This window comes from Delphinapterus leucas, chromosome 2, assembly GCF_059928025.1.
Source record: "Delphinapterus leucas isolate spDelLeu-1000000601 "Yukka" chromosome 2, BTC_Dleu_Yukka2, whole genome shotgun sequence".
Lineage (NCBI taxonomy): Eukaryota > Metazoa > Chordata > Mammalia > Artiodactyla > Monodontidae > Delphinapterus > Delphinapterus leucas.
In genome coordinates, this window is record NC_143130.1 from 149772725 (window position 1) to 149792901 (window position 20177).

The 20177-nt window shown below is 48.0% G+C and overlaps 1 protein-coding gene across 1 annotated transcript in view; it reads right to left on the minus strand.

Annotated features, from left to right (window-relative positions):
* SLC8A3 (solute carrier family 8 member A3) overlaps positions 1–17084 on the minus strand; it is a 149007-nt gene extending 131923 nt beyond the window's left edge. Inside the window, exons 1-2 of the mRNA XM_089906277.1 lie at positions 16816–17084; positions 16477–16708 (exon numbers count right to left, since the gene is read on the minus strand). Of these exons, the coding sequence (XP_089762403.1) occupies positions 16477–16708; positions 16816–17084 (501 nt within the window). The remainder of the gene's footprint in view (positions 1–16476; positions 16709–16815) is intronic.
* Between the last annotated feature and the right edge of the window lie 3093 nt (positions 17085–20177).

The window sequence follows — 20177 nt, forward strand, 5'->3', positions numbered from 1 at the left end:
CAACCTCCTGGGGGGTCCATGCAGTCCCTCAGAGACCCAAGTGATATTTGGTGGCTCCAGAAGGCTTTTAATCAGCCCTAAGTCAGGGAGGTGACTCAGCTTGAGACCCCCAAGAACCACCCCAAATAAGGAAGATATTAATGATTGTAACTAACACTTAAAAGTGCTTATTGTATGCATAAAGTATGATCCCATTTCATCTTCAGAACAACCCTATGAGATTAGTACTATTTTTATCCCTCTTTTACATTTTGGGAAACTGAGTCTTAGTTAAGTCATTTGAGTCATTTACTCAAAGCATAAAGCAAAGAAGTAGCAGAGCCAGAGCCCACACACAGATGACATAAAATTTATGGTCTTAACCACTCCACTTTACTAGGATGTCCCAATTTGTTGCAGAATGTCCACGAGCCCCCATCAGCTTCCAGTCTTCTGTGGACTTAGAAACAATATGACTGCCTCACGTACCCTCACAGGAGAGACCAACCCTTTGGTAGAGTTGCCTGGTCCCCAGGTTTCCTGGGGGTGTCCTGGTTGCCCGAGGCCATCTCCCACCCGAATATTCTCCTTCCCATCAGTTCAGTTTGACAAACATTAACAAACGCCTATGATTCTCCAGGCCTGGTACTAGATGCCAGTGGGCAAAATAAAAAATGATACAAGGTTTGCCCTCGAAGGTACCATCTAGCAGGGGTGGAGAGCTGCACATATAGGCACTTCTACCTTTGTCAGTGAAGGTATGGGCAGAATGCTGCCGTACGCGAGGAGGGCACTGAGCCAGCTTGGGGATTCAGGAGGCGTTCTGAAGAAAGTGATCCCTGAAATGAGGCTTCAAGCATGAGTGAGCTTTAGTTTAAAAAAAAAAGAAGAAGAAGAAAGAAAGAAAGAAAAAGAAAGAAAGTGGGAAGGGCACTTGAGTCAAAGAGAACAGCCCAAGCAAAGACACGAAGCCGTGGAAAAGCCTGCTGTGTGCACAGGGTTACAAGGAATTCAGTGCGAGGCAGGAGGGGCAGAAGATGAGGCTGGTCACAGAGGGAGGACCCAATTCACGGCAAGTCTTATATGCCAGGCTGAGAAGATGGGATTTTTTTATCCTAAGGGCAGTGAAAAGCCAATGATAGGATTCTGAACAGGAGAATGACATGGTCTGATCTGTATTTCAGAAAAACCAATTTGGCTAAAGCGTTTAAGGATGGCTGTAGGAGGAAGAAAACCAAGGCAGGAAGATCAGTTTGAAATCTATCGGAAACAGAACGGATACAGACAAAGAGGGTGGGCCTAGGGTACATTCTGCCTATGATGACCCTCTGTCCCCTCAGCTCAGCCCACAGCCTCTCATCTTTTTCCTGAATTATTTTCCTAACGCCCCCAGGGGCCGTCTGCAAGGTGTCTGTGTCCTCAGCAGTGGCTCCTGACATCTTTTAATATCACTGGCATATTTAATGAAAATCACTGTTCCTCTGCTCTTCCAGATCATTAATAAAACAGTGCCACCAGGCCAGACTGAGCAAATTCTCCCTCCCGCGCCGCCCTCCACTTTCTCCAATGCGGAACGCTGCTCCGGGCTTGTCACCAGCCTGGGTAGACTCATCCTGTTCTGCTTCTAAATCTGGGCCCCTGCACAGGCGTCACAGCCAATTTACATAAAGTTTTAGGTGCAGCCAGGCTGCACTGGATCCGAAGTGTCACCCGAGTCCAGGAACACCGCATCGTCTGTACTTCCTCTGCCTACAGGGGATAAGAGTCTGCAGAGTCCTCTCTGTGGCAGTGCTCTCCCAGAAACACAGGAACGAAATTCCCGGCACTCTCAAAGAGTAGGAAAGATGTGACCTCGGCTGCTTAGGTAGTTTGTCTGCCACAGTTTTACTTGGATCCAAGGAGGAAACTACAATGATGCTGCTTTTCGTGCATTATGATCTCTTTGATTCTTCGGAGTGAAAAAGTTCATATTATCATCACGCCTATTTTACAGATAAGCAAATTGGAGTTCATAAAGGTTAAAGAATTTGCTCAAATCACAGTAAGGAGAAAAATAAGCTCTTGGATTCTGGCAGCCTGACTCCAGAGCACATGGTGTTAACCACTGTGCCGGGTAGATACCCTACGTTTGGGTACCCCCTTTGAAAAGCAAGGGCCTGGGGAGGGGATGGTGAGTCTTTCTGGATATGGAGCCCTTGCTACGAGCTTGGAGGCTCTACATACTCCAAGGCAGCCCGGAGCAGTGGCAGAGCCCCAAATTTGAAAGCAGGAGGCAAGAACTTTCTTCCCAGCTCTGCCTCAACAAGCTACGAGACTCTGAAGAGTCAGTGAACCTCTTATGGCATCAGCTTCATCATCCAGAAAATCTGTGTTGGGTTGGATAATCTCCATAGTTCCCCTGAGTCAAAACTGCTTTGATGGCAGGCAGGGCCGTCTCTCACGAAACGCAAAGAAGCGAAGGCACACATTTAAGTTAGGTTGTGGCCCAAGCAGACCTCAGAGGATAAGAGATTAAGTTAAGGGAGGGTGGTAGGAAAAGGGGGCCCCAAAAAGGCAAGGAGAGCCGACATTCTGGATTTACCAAAAGCACCTTGGATCAAACCCATTTTTTAAACAACTGCTCTTTGAATGCCCATTTTGGACCAAGCACTGTCCTAGGGGTTGGGTGTACTGCCATGAACGAGCTACACCACATCACCAACTTTATAGCGTTTACCTTCTGATGAGGAATAGAGACAAACCAGGAATTATGGGCATAAGTGTCTATGATGATGTCATGGGAAGTACTGTCTTTTTCTTGTTCTGCTCTAAGCTCTCAAGTTGGTCGCTGCAGAGCTGCCTCTAACCTCGCGGACAGTGGGCGCAATGCAGCACGGCTTTATAATACCAAGAACCTTGCAGTAGCACATGATATGGTTGGTATTTTACTGTTCTTGCTTCTCTGATCTCATGCAATTGTCATATTTTGCCTTCCTTGAAGTCCCCAAACCCTTAATGACATCCAAGCCATATGATAACTTCATAAAATCCTGCTGGCTCTCTCCCAGGCACTACCACACAAGAAGAGGAAGCGGGGCTTCCCTGGTGGCACAGTGGTTGAGAGTCCGCCTGTCGATGCGTGGGACACGGCTTTGTGCCCCGGTCCGGGAAGAGCCCACATGCCGCGGAGCGGCTGGGCCCGTGAGCCATGGCCGCTGAGCCTGCACGTCCAGAGCCTGTGCTCTGCAAGGGGAGAGGCCACGACAGTGAGAAGCCCGCGTACCGCACAAAAAAAAAAAAAAAAAAAAAGAAGAGGAAGCACCAGCAGGCCTCCTTCTCATGCTGTGTATAAACCAAAGACTCTAAAAATGACGACAACAAAAACAATCATCACATCTATTCATTGAGTACTTACTCTATGGCTGGCACTGCATTAGGTACTTTTACAGCTGCTGCTTAATACCTAAGTATCCCACAATGATTCGGGTAGTATTATCCGTTTTAGAAATGAGGAGACTTGGGCCCGAAGATTAATAATTCACCCAAGGTCCACTAGCTGAGCAAGTGGCACAGCTCTGCTATGAAACTTGGTATGTCAAATGCCAAAATCTAAAAGGGATGGTGGAATAACAGGGTAGGAATCTGGAGCCCTTAGGTCAAGAACCTACAGCCCTAGGAACCTCTACCTCCTCTGGGAAGCCTTCCTTGATAATGCCCTCTTCCTCTACCTTCCAAATGAGTCATTTTCTCCCCCGCCTTCCTCTAGCACTTTGATGACCACCGAAGCACTTGTCACACATTGTCACGTTAACCTGGGCTTATCTGTCTACATGTCCATCTCCTACACTCTTAGAGAAATTCCCTGAGGGATTCTCTAAGGGCCTTTTTTTTTTTGGCAAGTGATCACACTCAGCTGATAGGGCTAAGAGGTTGGACCTGATCTCTAATATCCTCTCTGCCTCTAAAATTCTATGATTCCAAGGCTTGTTGATTCTATTCGAAGGTTTACCAGACTCTGTGGAAGCCAGAGGACTTTGCCCTCCATAAGTCCTTGACAGATCTGGAGAGTCACAAACCATGAGAGGGGGCCAGAGAGAAAGGAAGAGAAAGGGCTTTGCCCACCTAATTAAAGTTCTGCTTCTCCTGCTGCTGGATCTACATCTGCATGTAAGTCATTCCCCACGTTGGAGGCAATAATGGAACTAGGATCACGTGCTAGACAGGGCTGTGCTTTAGAATAACTTTGGAGCTCTCAAAAATACAGATATCTGGTTCCTACTCCGGACCTAAGTTTTGGACTCTCTGCAAGTGGAGTCTAAATATTTAGCCTTTTTAAAAGTTCCTTAGTTGATTTTGAGGTGCAGCCAAGGGAGAGAAGAAAAGGAACATAGCCTGACTAAGACATTTGCATCTCAGGGATTCCAACCATTAGGGACTTTCTTTGGACCAAAAAAAAGGACTCTTAGTGTATCATGAGTTGACTCATAAATGGGTACCACAAAACCTTTCTATACACTGGACAAACATCCCACCCTCCTGGACTCTCACTTCCTTTCATACCTTGCCAAGGAGAGTCAGCATCAACTCCCTACTCAAATAAGTAGATTTTCCCTTTGTCTCCCCCTAAACTTGCTGTCTGATTAATTTACTCTTTTACTAAAGAAATAGAAAAGACCCAGAGTTCCCTTACCTACATAAGAAAATGATGCTACTCATCTATTTTCAGCAAACATGTTTCTAAGTATTTTCCCTTTTTCCTCACACTATCTTTGTTTGTTTAGTGATTCGTTTATTCATTTATACATGCACGCACTTGTATGAAATCCAGTCCACGTGGCACAGGTCAACTTTCACAGAACTATGATGAAGAGGTTACTCTGCTTCGTATCCAACTCTTTTTTTTTTTTTTTTTTGGCACATTCAAAAAAATTAGAATAAAAGTTCCTAGAGGGTAGACATTTTTATCTCTTTGGTATTTCTGTATCCCCAGTGTCTATATCAGTGCCTGGCATAGAGCGGGTGTTCAGTATATACTTAGTGAATGAATAGATCCATGAATAAATATGCAAAAATAGAAAGCATAATAGCCAGTGATTTCTCCCACTCTTGGCAGTGTTCACACGGAGCATCCCATCTGTCAGGGATGCTGTGAGCAAGGTTTTTCCAATTTGAGTTATATGAACAAAATGTAATCCCCCCTGAGGAGCACACACTTCACTGGAGAACAGTGACAGAAAACCAAATTACAACAAAATGAGTCCTAGATTTGGAAGCATGTGGAATGTGCCAAGAGAGTACAGAGGAAGGAAGGTCAAGTGCTGCCTAGGATCATCAGGGCCGGCGTCATGGACCAGGCAACCTTAGATCTAGGATTTGAAGAATGAATAGGAGTTAACTGGGTCGAAGCCAGCGCACCTCAAACAAAGGTAAGAGAAAGCCATGCTAAAGAACACGTCAGCCCAAACAAGCAGTGTCTGTTTAAAGAACAGTGAACAGGGTGTCTGAAGGACAGGGCACTTGAGAGAAGCTACAGAAATAAGTGAGGAATCGTTTGTAAGAGGCCTTGTACGCCCAGCCAAGGTATTGGGGCATTATCTTGGAGGTAATAAGGAACCACTGAAAGTTTTTGAATCACAGGAGGGACAAGATCATTGTTTTCCCTTTGTATGGAGCCCTAGACTGACAACAATGCGGAAACTGGATAAGTGAACGAAAGTGGGGCAAGACTCGGGGCAGAAGACCGGTTCAGAGACTCTTGAGGTATGTGAGTGAGACATGATCAGAACCTGAGCACAGGCAATGAGAACAGGCCCGCTGAGGAGAGGCAGGGGTTTAGAATTTTTTCAAAAGTAGAATCCATACATGTTGAGGACTAATTGAAAATAGAAGATAATGGCGAAAAAGGGATGAAGAGCCCCAGGCAGGACCAAACCACATCAGGCACCTTTGTCATCCCACTGGTCCCGCAAGGGTTCTCCTGATTCAGGGATCTCCAGGCCCAAAGAAATGGGAGCTGAAAAATTCAACACAAATCCGTCGAACTTAGATACCTGTTTAGCTTTAGGGATGTCCTGTGACTGTGAGACAAATGAGGCCAGGAGAGTTCTGGGCTCTCCAGGAAGACAGCAAGAAGGCCCCACCAAGGCACCAGAATGCTCCTCAGTCTAGTCAAGGTAATAACCATGTTTTGGCTCAACAGTCCTGACTGTGATAAGTTCAGGGGACGCGGTGATGAGACAGGTCTGGTCCCTGCTGTGGAGAAGTGCACAGAAAGGTACACAAGATCGGTTTCCAAATGTAAACACAGGATTTTAGGAATTACCAGCACTGACTGAGAATATCCATCCCGCCACCCCACACTGCCCTGGAAGTGGTGGAGTCAGATTTCTCACATCTCTTTCAAAGGAGAATGCAGTTTTACACAGAAGGAAATGAACTCATAAAATGCACTGCCCCTCCAAAATACTGCCAGCTAGAAAACTAAAAAGTATTTTTAAAAGATCCAAAATATCGAGATGAACTCAAATCCTAGCGTGGGTTACAAGAAAACCTGATTCTGCTCATTGATTCATGAAAAAATTTATCAAGCATTTACTATGTGCCCATCACAGTTGTAGGGTCTTTGAAGATCATTTCTGCCCCCATGTGTTCTCAAGTTTATTGGGTGCCAAATGCATGTCACACTCTTTTCTAGCTACTGGAGGTTCAATATTACCTCACCCAGACTACTGCAAAGCTGTCAGTCTTGCCACATCTCTTACAGTCTACGCTCCAGAAAAACAGCCACCGTGTCTTTTTAAAATGTAAATCAGGGCTTCACTGGTGGTGCAGTGGTTGAGAGTCCGCCTGCCGATGCAGGGGACACGGGGTTCGTGCCCCGGTCCGGGAAGATCCCACATGCCGCGGAGCGGCTGGGCCCGTGAGCCATGGCCGCTGAGCCTGCGCGTCCGGAGCCTGTGCTCCGCAACGGGAGAGGCCACAACAGTGAGAGGCCCGCGTACCACAAAAAAAAAAAAAAAAAAAAAATGTAAATCAGATACAGTAAGTCCCCAACATATGAATGAGTTCCATTCCGAGAGTGCGTTCCTAAGTCCAATTTGTTCGTAAGTCCAACAAAGTTAGCCTAGGTACCTAACTGACACAGTCAGCTATATAGTACTGTACTGTAAGAAGTTCATAATACTTTTCACACAAATAATGCATAAAAAACAAACAACACAAAAAATAAAGGAAACACTTTTAATCTTACAGTGCAGTACCTTGAAAAGTACAGCCGTACAGTGCAACAGCTGGCATCCAGGGGCTGCCATCGAGTGAACAGGCAAGAAGAATTACTGATTGGAGGAGGGAGAGGAGGTGGGAGATGGTAGAGCTGAAGGATCGTCAGCAATAGGAGACAAGCTGCAATTTCACTCACGCGTGACACTGATGGAACGCATGTTCGAATCTTTGAAAGTTCGCAACTTGAAGGTTCATATGTAGGGGACTTACTGTAGATCATGCCATTCTTTGCAACCTTCTCTTTCTGCAGAACTCCCCACCCCCTACTGACTTCTGACTTCCCACCCTCACCTCCCATCACTTCGTTTTGCTGCCACTATACTCCACTCCAGCTATGGTGGAGTTCCCTGAAGTTTCTAGAACACATCAAGCATGTACCTGCCCTAGGACCTTTGCATTTACTGTTACTTCTGCTGGCAACACCTCTACCCTAAAGATCTCTATAGATCACTATTTGATCTCATTCAGGTCTCAGGTGTCGCCTTCTCAGAGGCTTCCTGCCCTCATCTTAACTAAATATGATCCTATCCTTCCCCCTCAGCACTCTGTCACACCACTTTTCCTTTTCTTTCTTTTTTTTTGGGGGGGGCACACCGAGTGGCATGCAGGATCTTGGCTCCCCAACCAGGATCAAACCCATGCCCCCTGAAGTGGAAGCGTGGAATCTTAACCACTGGACCTCCAGGGAAGTCCCACTCTTCCTTTTCTTTAGAGCACACACAGTGACTGAAATCATCATTGTTTTTCTGTTTGTTCACTGGTTTATCATAGAACATAAACTCCATGGGAGCAGAAGACTTGGTCCCAGTATTCTCAGGGCCTTGACTAGAGCCTGGCAGAGTGAGTGTCAGTATTTCTTGAGGAGATCAATGCTCACTCTGCAGGAATAAGCGTTTTTGGAAAGATGCACCTGTGAGGGGAGATGTCAAGCTTCCTGGGAAGCCTTGGGGTAGAAAGGTCAATGGTTAAAGCCAATGACCTCAGAGAACAGCCAGTTTTGTTCATTTGAAAGCACCAACAGGACCACAGTAGTATTTGGAGGGTGGTTGTGAGGACGTTTCTAAGCACATTTCATTCTCTCCACCTTAGCCCGCTCATGGGCACCTTACTTTTCCTCCAGAGTGCGTGGCCTCGTGATAACCAACATTCATAGTACACTATTCACTCAACAGATGTCCAGTGATCGTCTGTACCAACAGTTGACAAAGGCCTTCTCACTCACATGATCTCATTTAATCCTCATGAGGTTGTTCATACACATGAAGAAACAGAGGCTCAGTTCACTGCCTAGAGTTTCCAAGCCAAGAAATAATGAAGCCAGAACTAAACCTTGGTCGTCTGGCTGCCAGGGGTCTCCTTCCGCCAAGCGTGAAAAAGTATCATGTCAGGCAAGACCAAGAGACAACATCCCCTGTCATTGAAAGGAAAATCAGGGCTGGGCCAGGGGCCCAGGACAGCCTGAGGGGGCATTGTTTCCACCCCTCCCTGTTCCCCAGAGAAAACCACTTGGGCTCTATCTTTTGGAATTATCCACAGAGAGAGAGGGCTGACATCCCTCTGCCCTGTTGCCTACCCATCAAGGGGAAGCTGGTGATTAGCTGCTTTTATGTACCTTTTCCTCAGCACATCCTCCAGGAGGCTGATGTATTTTAATGCCATTTAATTTCTCTTAATTTTTAAATGTTAAAATATGGGATTAGGTCATATCGTTGCCCAAATGAAGGGCAAATGGACTCGGGCAAGCACTCAAAGTACTCTCTCTGACACATGGCTGCGGGATTTTCTTGTACACTCAACTCCAGGGGTGTTCTGGGGCCTCCTTTCACAAGAGGGTGCTGGGAGCAGACTCCTAGGACTCCCAGCAGATCCAGATGCTGTCTTGACAGCTGTGCTCTCTCCCCACCCCTCTAATGATTCTCCTCGAAGTTGACTCCCCCGTTAGTTCCTTCTGAGAGGCTGGAAGGCACAGACTCAAGAAGATTCTTCCCGAATCCTAGGGGAGAGGGTACAGTGGTATGGTAGGCCCTGAGCAGAGCCTCTGGAAAGCCGCTGGACAAAGTGATTCCACGTAGGCTCTCACCAGAGTCTACACGGATTCAAATACATCCTTCCTGGATGGAAAAGGAAAAGCAGAAGCACAGGAATTGAGACAGAATTGTCTGGAGCATTTGGGGACCGAGCACTACTAGTCATTCTGAGAATGCCCCAGAGTGTCGCAGTGGGAAGGGACTCCACACAGGAGTGCCAGCCTCGGGCCATCAGGGCCCTTAACCAGCTCAGGATGTCTTGTAGGCCAGACATCCAGATAGTTGGGTTGGCTGCTCATTTGACCTCTAGAGACCCAATGTGATAACAAATTGGGGGCTTCAAATTGCAGCTGGAAGGCTCTGAAGCAAAAGATGCGGTCAGCATGAATAATATTCTTAGTAGGAGGTGATCTCTAGGCTGTGGAACGAGACCCACAGAACATAGAATTGTCAGGCCAGGGAGGCAGCTTAAAATCAGTATATCTAACATAGCCTTTTTCTTAAGCGTAATGAATGTGAGGCCCAGAGAGCAGAAGTGGGTCTTGCCTGTAGTTGTCAGAAGCGATAATAACTAGAATATAATGTTCTTGCCACCCGTTCAACGCATCTTCTGTGATACCACATTGCCCGCTCCTGGTTTGATTTTTTTGACTCCATCACTGGCTCCTTTTATGATAAATAGGACAGATTCCTTTCTTGACCTTGTTTCACATGCCTCAAAAGTGAGGCAGATTATTCATTTCTTCACTTCTTCATTTTTCATTGAACACCCACTGTGTTTCAGGCATCATGCAACAAGGAGTGGGAGAGAGAAAAAGGACTTGGTCCCGGAAGGAAAGTAAGTCAGAAAGACTTACTTTACAGAAAGTAAAATTTTTTTTCATAATTTTAAAAATCTGCATTTCAATAAATATAAGGGTCTCATGAAAAACAGATGCTGTGTTATAAATATTCAGAATAAGAGACTGCTTCTCCACAAAGCCTTCCCATCAGAAAGAGCTATTTGAACTGAACACTGAAGAACAGGTAGGATGCTTAGTGAAAGGCAAACCATGAACAAAGGCACAGAAGAAGAAAGGACAAGTGGACTTATGTGCCTACATGGGGATTGTAAAAAGTGAGACTATAAGCGGAGTGGTGAACCAGGCCACGGAGGCCCTTGAATACCAGGAGTTGGACTGCTGCAAAAACTGGGATGCCCTTCAGGATTTTTTTGTGTGGGAAAATGACAAGCGTAGAATGGTGTTTTAGGAGGGGAATCTCGTAACGGTCGCTAAAGTGAATTGAAGGACCGGGAGAATGAAGTTGGGAAGATGTTAGAAAGTTATTGTTTAGAGTATCATAGTAATAGTTACTTCATACAGGTATGGTAAGGATTGAATGGGAAAAATCAATGTTAGGCACCTTGCAACAGATTCTGTTGCAAACATACAAATGTTGGCTGCTATAATAATAATTGTTATTATCATTATTATTATGTAAGAGGTTATCAACTCTTTACTGAGGTAGTGGTAGTAGGGATGGAGAAGAGAGGAATGGACTTAACAGACATTAGCAATACGATAGTCCCCCTTCATCTCTGTGGGATAAATTCCAAGACCCCCAGTGGATGCCTGAAACTGCAGACAGTACTTAACTCTATAGAGTACGTTTTTTCCTGTACATACATGCTTATAGTTGACTTTACAAATTAGGCCCAGTACGAGATTAACAATAACTAATAATAAAATAGAACAATTATAACAATACACTTTAATAAAAGTTATGTGAATGTAGTCTTTTTCTCTCTCACTCAAAATATCTTATAGTACAAATTTAATGCTTTTTCCATCTTAATAAAGCACTTTATCACGCACTGTGGCTGTAACTTTTGTAGTGTGACAGAGGTGCGACAGCAAAACTAGCATGAATGTCTTTTTCCTTCCCAATTTCATGGTTCTTACCATAGATCTTAGCAACCTCAGCATGGGATTTTTTCTTTCCTTATTAAATGGTGAACTTGCGCTTTTTCACTTAAAGGAAGCACTTTGCGGCTTCTCTTTGGCACATCCGAATTGCCAGCATCACCATTCTTGTGCTTTGGGGCCACGATTAAGTAAAATAAGGGTCCCTTGAACACAAGCACTGCGATTCCGAGACAGTCGATCTGATAACTGAGCCGGCTACAAAGTGACTAATGGGCGGGGATACGCTGGACAAAGTGATGGTTCACATCCGGGGCGGGATGGCCCGCGATGGCACCAGATTTCATCTCGCAAAACAGTGCACAATTTAAGACTTATGAATTGTTTATTTCTGGAACTTTCCATTAAATATTTTCGGATCAAAGTTGACCACGGGTAACTGAAACCGCAAAGAGTGAAAGTGTGGTTAAGGGAGGACTACCGTCCTCGGATCACAAGGGGGCGGAGTCACAGGTAAACTTGGGGACTTCCAGCCAGGGTGACCAGAAGTTGTGTGATGCCATCAATAGAACGCGGGAAGTCAGGAAGAGCAACTCCTCAGGACAAAGATGTCAGTTTAGTAAAGATTCAGTCTGAGGGGCTGACAGGACATCCTGCGGGAGATATTGTGCAAGTGGCTGGAAACAAGCTGCTGGGCTTGGAGAGCTGGAGTCCTTGACTGAGAACTCTCCACGCAGGAGTGACAGTACAAACCACTAAGGAAGATGCTGAGGGATAAGGTAGAAGGGGAAAACTGGGAGGGAGGAGAGGACCTTGGAGAGGAGGTGGAAGAGGGACCACCTAGAGAGTATGTGGAGAGTTCAGTGTGATAGAAGCCAAGAGGGGGAAGTTTCAAGGAGCTAATGATCATTCTTATCTGACGGGGGCTGGGGGGAATCAGGAATAACTTATTATATTTGGGAGAATGAGAAGTGCTTGGTGGGTGATAGTTGGGCAGGAGGTAGAAAAAAGTGAGAAAGCAAGGGGCTAAGTGAATGAATGAGTGATGGGGAAATAGAGACAGATGTCTGCTCTAAAATTTCAGGGGTCTGTTGAAAGCGAGATGGGAAGAGAAAATGACGGGAGAGGAAGTGAACAAAGTGATATTCTTGTCAGGATGGGGTTTGCTGAGCCTGCTTACAGTTAGAAGGAGGAGATTCAATGCTGAAAAAGAACGAGCTCAGGGCAAGTTTATTAAGGCAGGGCAGGAGCGGCACTGTGCAGGAAGGGAAGGGAGAGCTTTTTTTTTTTACTGTGAGACCAGTGACAAGTAAGGATGAGGGACAAAGTTGGGAGATCAGGGTGCAAAGGGAGAGTGTTGACCGAGCTCACACTATTTGCCTTCATTCTCTAGGATGAACAAAGCAGTGCATGACTGGGAGGTCCTCTCCTCAAGTGATTTGGAAATTGCCACGTGCGAGCCAGGGCAGGAAAACAGTTTCCAGTCCCACTTCTGGATCCAGTATCTACATGACCCAGTGTTCCTGTATACAACCAGGAAAGCACTATTTGTCATTCAGCTATCAAGGCAGTAAATGCTACCTGGCCCATTCCAAGAGCTGTTTTCTTAATAGACACAACTCTGTATACCACATCTGAATACACCTGATTCGGGAATTAGCCTTTATCCCCTCTCCATATTATAAAAAATATACATATACATACACATGCGATTCTTCCTATCTAGATGTCTTGTTCGATAGTCTTTATGGACTTCGATATGGATCTAAATCCATTACCCTCCTGCTTGAGACCTTCCCCAGCCCCCAGAGACCTCAGATCTTTGGGAGTCTGCCTTGCTAGGCAGCTCAGTTGACCAGGAAGTGTGTCTTACACCTGCTGGAGCCATTTTTCCTTTCCCCTGAGGCGCCCTGCCCAGTGTTGGGTTTAGAGTGCCATCCAAAACACAAATAGACAACCAAACATAAACCAAGCTCATTAAAGAAAATAGGGAAACTTCTTCCTAGAAGGACAGCTCTGGTTTGTACGCTAAAACAGAAAGAGGACCCCCTAACCCTCCCTCACAGGCCACCAGGATGACAACGCACTTGGGTTTCTACAACAGCCCCCTAACTCCCTACCTTCCTCTCTCTACATTCTGGTCTCAACATACTATCTAAACTGCAAATCTGACCACGCACTACAGTACTAAAAACCTTCCTAAACCCCCTGGAAACTCAGTGGAAATCCTTAGCATCGAGTACAAGCCCTTCAAGGTTTGGCCCCTAGAGCTTCTCTAAATTCATCTCCCTGAATTTTACCCTCAGTCTTCAGTCATTTGGAAGAGCTCTTGTCCACTTGAGGCCTTTGCATATGATCCCTTCACTCAAAGCGCTTTCTCCACCACCTCCCCCCTCCCTGCTTTCACCAAAGCCAACTCCTCTCTATCCTGTCTTTCTGGAATTAACTGTCCCTAGAAGTTCTCCTAAGGACTGAACCTGGGGTTTAGCCTCCATTGAAAGGAATCACTTTATATGTTAATTATGTGCTCACTACTTGGTTATCCCTGCTGGAATGAATGTGTGTTGACAAGGAACGGGACCATTCTATTTTATTTGCCTCAGTACCTAGCAAATGCCTGGCAGAGTACGTTGCTGAATGTTTATTGAATAAATAACTGATTGAATGAAGAAATGAAGGCTTTCTCTTTTGGATTCTTAGGTATTTCTGAACCTCATCAAATGTTTGAACTTCTAAGCAAAGCAACCAGGCTTGAACGCAAAGGGAGTTATTCTCTCTTCTTATCTGACCTTGGTAGCTTGAAGAGAAGCCAAAATGTGTGACACATTCCCCCCAAATCCATACTGTGGGCAGTGACTGGACCATGCAGGCTGAGGAACAATGACCACAATGACTACCCATGGACAATAGGAGCAACTATGCCAGGGACTGTACAAGGGACCGCCTTGCACAGGGACAGGGCAGGGCTGGGGCAAAAGGACACTCCCTCAGCTTCAGGGTCCCAGCTCAGGGAGAAGCCCAGGGGAAGGGCGTGTTTCCTACAGAGTCAGTTTGCTAACCCTGTTCTTCCTTCTCTGACCAGGAGACTCTGGGGTGCAGTGCAAGAGATGCCCAAGTAGAGGTCAGAGGAACGGGAGCAGAGAGGAGAGGTAACTTATTCCTCCAAGTCCGTTCATTCATCCAATGTTGACTGAGTAGCTCCTCTATGCCAGGCACAGTGCCAGGCCCTGGGGATACAATGTGAATAAACACCAGCTATCTTTCCTCCCTTCATGCAGCTTTCTGTCCAGAGGCGTGGCTGGCATTACTCAATCACGTAAATAAATTGAATGTGCATTTTTAAATTACTTCAAAATATTAGGTTCCAGTTTTGAGTGTGTAAAATAAGGGGATCTGGCCTAGTCAGGGAAGGTATGGAAGGCTTCCTCGAGAAAGTCACCAATGAATTAAGGGCTGAAGGACGGATAGGAGTACATTAGATAAGGATGTAGGTGGAATTCAGGAGTGTTAGAAGAGCAAAAAAGCATTCCAGGGAGAGGAAACCGCATGAACAGCCTTCCCATCTTCATTAAGTTCGAGAACCACTTCAACTAAGTTCAGTTCTACAGTTCCCACCTTCTTCTTTTCAACCCCGTATCTATATTTTATTTAAAGGAAAAGGAAGCTGTGGAGTGGCCTTGTACGTGCAGACTGCAGACAGGAATTGCAGATTGCAGGGACGGGTTGGTGGGCCACACCTGGTCACCCCCAGCTCTGACACTCAACCATCCTCACGTGGAGAGCTGCAAGGCATGAAGGGGCAGGTTCCTCTCAAACTTGGATCCAGTGAGGCCGGCAAGAAGGGCTGGCAGGTGCACAGGCGCCCAGACAGAGTGAGCTGATCACCTCTGTCAGGGAGAACAGGGCGCAGCAGCTATATTTGAAAATCGAGGTAAACAAGAGCTCAGCTCAAGTGGACAGGGCACAACAGCTGCGGAGATTAATCACACACGGCTGCGAGGCACCAGGTCGCCCCAAGGCCCAGAGGCTTCCCCTTCGCGAACCACCAGGAGGCCGGATGTGCTCCTATCACTTACCCACAACTCCCTCCGCTTGGGGTGTTTCTCCACCACCTAAGAGCTTGGAACCTTGCTCCCAGCTGCGGCCTGCCTTTCTGCTAAACTAGCCCCAGTTTCAGTCTTTCTGCCCAGGGGACCGAACCACCAAACCTTCTGGGTTTGTCTTTTAATCACCAGGAGACAGAGAGCCAGAGGGTGAGAGACAGGCGGCAGGCAGGCGGGTAGGGAGCGGGGAAATTTATGGCACTCCATTAAAGGCGTCTGTTCTATTTAAAGCCCCCACCCCCTCCCTCCACGGTTAAAAATAAAACGCATTGAATAAAGAGGAAAGATAGCTTCCCCCACCCCCGGAACAAATTGCTTTATTCATCTCCTGCAATGGGTCGGGTCCTCGGGGCAGGTCAGGCACCGTCTGTAGGAGCAGGCTAGCCTCTGAATGAGGGCCTGTGGCTGTGTGCGTGCGTGCGTGCGTGTGCGTGTGTGTGTGTGGTGGTGAGGGGTGTGTAGGCGGGGAGACGGGGGTACAGGTTAGCGAGAGGTAGTTACACACTTCACCGCTCTCCACCCGGCCCCGGCCCGCCCAGACCACCGCGTACCAGAGAACAGAGGCCGGGAGAAACCCTCCTTCTCCCCGCCCCCTTGGCCGCCGCGGGCGGGTGCGCTGGGGCTGCAGTTCCCGACCTGCGGCGGTGGAGTCCAGAGGTTGGGTGCGCGCGTGCGTTTCCACCCGCGGGCGCGCGCCGAGCAGGTAACGCGCTCCCCTCCTGGCCCACAAACCCGGCGGGCGCTCACCACCCCGGGAGCACAGCACGCCCTGGCGCAGCCCGCACACACACATGCACACATTCACACATTCATCCAGCATGCAGCACAGCACTCAGCCTCCCTGACGCGCCCCCGCCGGTAACCCCACAAACCCGCGACCCGACTGCACGCACAAGCCCAAGCATCTCTTTCTGCGCTGCCCCCCGCACCCCCCGGTAGACGCTCACTCCGCCAGAACGCCACCCCCCCCCGCCCCCAGCACCGCAGGCAGCCCAGTGCACTTTCCGGGGCACCCTCCCCCCACCTCTTCTGACACTCAACCCGCAGGAGGGCAGTTCATAGGAATGATCTTGAGAAAGAACTTAACACCATTATTCACAAGCAGGAACCCTCACGGGGATATCCCCAACCCCCCGACTTCTGCCTCCCCGGCCTCGGCCGCCCGTTGAGGGGGAAGGGCAGGAGGCTCACCCCGTCACTCACCGTTTCCTCTCGATCTCCCGGGCGGGGTGGGCAAGTGAGGGGGTTGAGGAAGGTGCGCGATGACCCCGCCGCCGGGCTCCTCACCGGCCGCAGCGGCTCATCGCCCCCGCGGGCTGCCCGCCGGCCGCAGCCGCGTCCGGGGCATGTCAGTCTGCCGCCGCCGCCCACCGGCCGGGCTCGTGGGCTAGCGGCTTTCAGGGAGCTGCGGGGCAGCGCATCCGGAGTGCGAGGGCTGGGGCGAGAGCAGGGGGCCTGGGGAGAGGTCCCTCGGCGCTGTTTTAAGGGGATGGGAGAACCGCTCCGAAGACCCCCCCGGAAAACCCCGACTCGGGGGCGGACCCGGGACTAATCCCCGAAGAGGCCCGGAGTCCCGGCCGCAGGCAGCGAGGGGATCCCTGCCGGGAGGGGCAAGAAGGCGAGCGGCCCGGCGCGCCCTGGCGGCTCCGAGGGCCCAGGGCTTGCAGTCGCGTCGCCGGGGCTTTCCCGGGGCTGGGAGCGCGCTGGCTCACCGCCTTGCACGCCGTCACCGCGGGACTCGTCTCGGCCTCGTCGCGCGGAGGGGACGCGCGAAGGGTCTGGTTTCTGGGCGAGCCGAGAGCTTTGCCCATTAAGCTGCGGGAAGAAGCCAAATCAAAAAGCCAATCTCCAAGCCTCCAAACCCAACGTCACCCTATCAGCTGGGAGCGAGAGAGCTGCACGGAATCACAAGCCGCGCATATTTATCCTCGCGCGCCGATGGGGGTAATTTTCAGAGAGCTTCCCGACCAGCAGCGAGGAAGCCGAGTCCGCCTCTCGCGTCCAGAGAGCCCCAAGGACCGAGTGCAGACGGAACCCGTAGCCTGCGGCCACCCACCCAATCTTTGGAGCCTGGCGCCCGGCGCCTACCGGCCAGGGACAGTTCCAGGACGGCGGCGCGTCCTGACCTGGATTCCGTGGAGTCCAGAGTTCCGGGCAGCGGCGGGGAGGGCGGGCAGGCGGGCGCGCAGCACCGGCTTTCCCCTTGTCCTCAGGAGACGCCGCCTGCAATCCCGAAATTAAGTCTCTACCAAACACATCTGTGGTTTTTAAATATAGCAGGGGACGATTACCCAGGCAGGGTCCACCCAGGCCTAGGGGAGGAGTTGAGGGGGTATAGAGGGTGGCAGTGGAGGGGAAATAGAACTCCCCTTTTCCCCTTTTTTTGTTTTTCATCTGTACTTGGTGCAGAACTCAGTCTGTCATTTTCTCAACCCAAATCAAACAACAGCTGTGACAGACGCTCGGGTGAGCGCTGGTATGTTGGTTTTTGGGCTTTTAAAGCTAAAAATAAGAGGGGGCTGTCTCCCAAATTGCTGATTCCTCTGGGCCTGGAGTCTGGAAGAGAGATGGTCCTTTGATGCAGCAACAGAACTAGGGTTTGGGTCTTGGCCCACGCAAAGTGTACACACGTAGCCTTAAATCAGATGCCTATAATTTCTGCTATATTTGTCAGGCTTGGTCCTGGAGGCATGCGGGGTGGGCAGGCCTCTCCTAAGAATGGGGTTTCACATCCCTAGTGTATGGATGGCATTAGGCAGATCTAAAATAAGCATGGTGGCTGGCCTTTTGTAGAGACACTAGTGCAGATGCTGGGACAGAACATACGGGAGGGAAGTTGTTGCTCTCAGGCCTTTGCTGCCTGAAGCCGAATATGATGGGCCAACAAGTGAGGATAATATACTTAGCAAGTGTCAGCACCTCCTTAGGGCCAGGCGCCCTGCTAATGGAGTTGACTGCCGAATTTCATGTCATCCTCACAAAACTCTATGAGATAGGTACAGTTACAAACTCCATTTTCTCTTGAGGAAATTGAGCCTCAGAGAGGTTAAATAACCATCCCAAGGCCACAAGCAGCAGAACCAAGGATTGGAATAAGGTGGAATCAACTGGAGTTTCACTGATAACTGCAACAGTATGTGCAAATTCCCAGATCCTTGGCTCTCCTGAGAACTGCTCTGGAACAAGGTTTGGTCCAAAGAGATTAAGTGGGCATAGGAGTTAGAGAGTGTCTGAGTTCGGAATGGTGTGTAAGTTCTTTCCTGGTCCCTTGAACAATGCTATCAGCATTGTCCTGGAACTGTCCCTGGCCGGTAGGCGCCGGGCGCTATGCTATCAGCTATCAGCAAATCACGTGGTGGTTTCAGTGCTGAGTTTGAGTCCTGGATATCCTCAGTCCTAACTGAGCCCTGTGATCTCAGATCCCTGAGCATTTTGGGGCCTTGAATCCAGTTAAGGGCTGAGACACTGACTCTGTAAGACTTCAATAACTCCTAAGATTGTGGGATTTCAGCTTATGTCAATTGGTGGGATTTACCTCGTGTCTGTTTCTGTGGAGACCCATGATGCTGACAGGTCTATAGTCAAGACCAAGAGGTGGCTGGTGGGCCCATAAATTGATATGGCTTTTAGGGAGGGCAGTTTTGAAAGACATATCAAATTCCTAAAAAAATGTGAACCTCTTTTGCCTCAGTAATTTTACTGGTAAAAATTTATGCTGTGGCAATAATTAAGGATGTGCTCAGATATTAGTTACAAGGATATTCATGGTAGTGAAATTTATAAGAGTAAAAAATTGGAAGCATCTTAATTTTCCAACAGGGAGAACTGGTTGAGTAGATCATGTTACATTGTCATAATGGTGTATTCTACCACCATGAAAATGCTGAAGCAGTATTTTGTGCACTGACGTGCAAAGATTTTCATGATATGTTATTGAGAGAGAAAATAAAACAGAGCATAGAGTGTGATACTGTGTGTGTGTGTGTGTGTGTGTGTGTGTGTGCGCGTGCATATGCACGCCCTGGCAGCAGAAACATACCAAAATGGTAATGATGGTTATCTTTGGATGGTGAGATTACTGGTGATTTCTTTTTCTCTTTAAATCAACTTTACGAGGCATAATTACATAAAATAAAATTCACCTGTTTTAAATATACAGGTTGATGAGTTTTGACAAAAGTACGTACAAATATAACAACAACCCAAATCAAGGTACAGAACATTTTCATCTCTCCCCAAAGTTCTCGGGCCCCTTGGCAGTTTTCCCCCACCTCCCCTCAAGTAACCATTGATCTGCTTTCTGTCAATATAGATTCGTTTTTGCTTGTTCTAGAATTTTCTTCTTTTTGCCATTTATATCTGTTGACATTTCTTCAATGAACATCACCCATTCACTAAAACAACACCAGAAACAATAAAAATAGAATTGGTCTTGTCATTTTTTTTAGAACTATCCCCAAACCAACAGGAGCTTCATCACCTTGTCACCTGGAGCAGGGCACTGCTGGGTAGGAAGGGGGGAGGTGAGGGAGGTGCCGAAGCACGTTCAACCATTGCTATAGGCAGAGTGACATGTGTGGGTTCTCTGAGTTCTAGGTAGACTGAAATAACAAAACCCAAATCTGCATTCTGAGCCTCCATGCCCTCGCCGGTAAAATGGAAGTAATATTAATAACAATAATATTCTTCTCATGGGATTTTTGAGGATTCAGTGAGATCACAGTTTCTGGTATAGAGTAAAGCTTAATTCTCTTTCTTTCTCCCTCCAGCCCTGCTTCTCTCCCGCTGTAAGTTCTGCAACCAAATTTCTCCTTTAACACTGGACAGAGTTTCACTTTTTTTCTCTCTCTCTACTACATGCATACTGGGTTGGAAAAGGGTAAATTTGATGACAACCTGCCTTT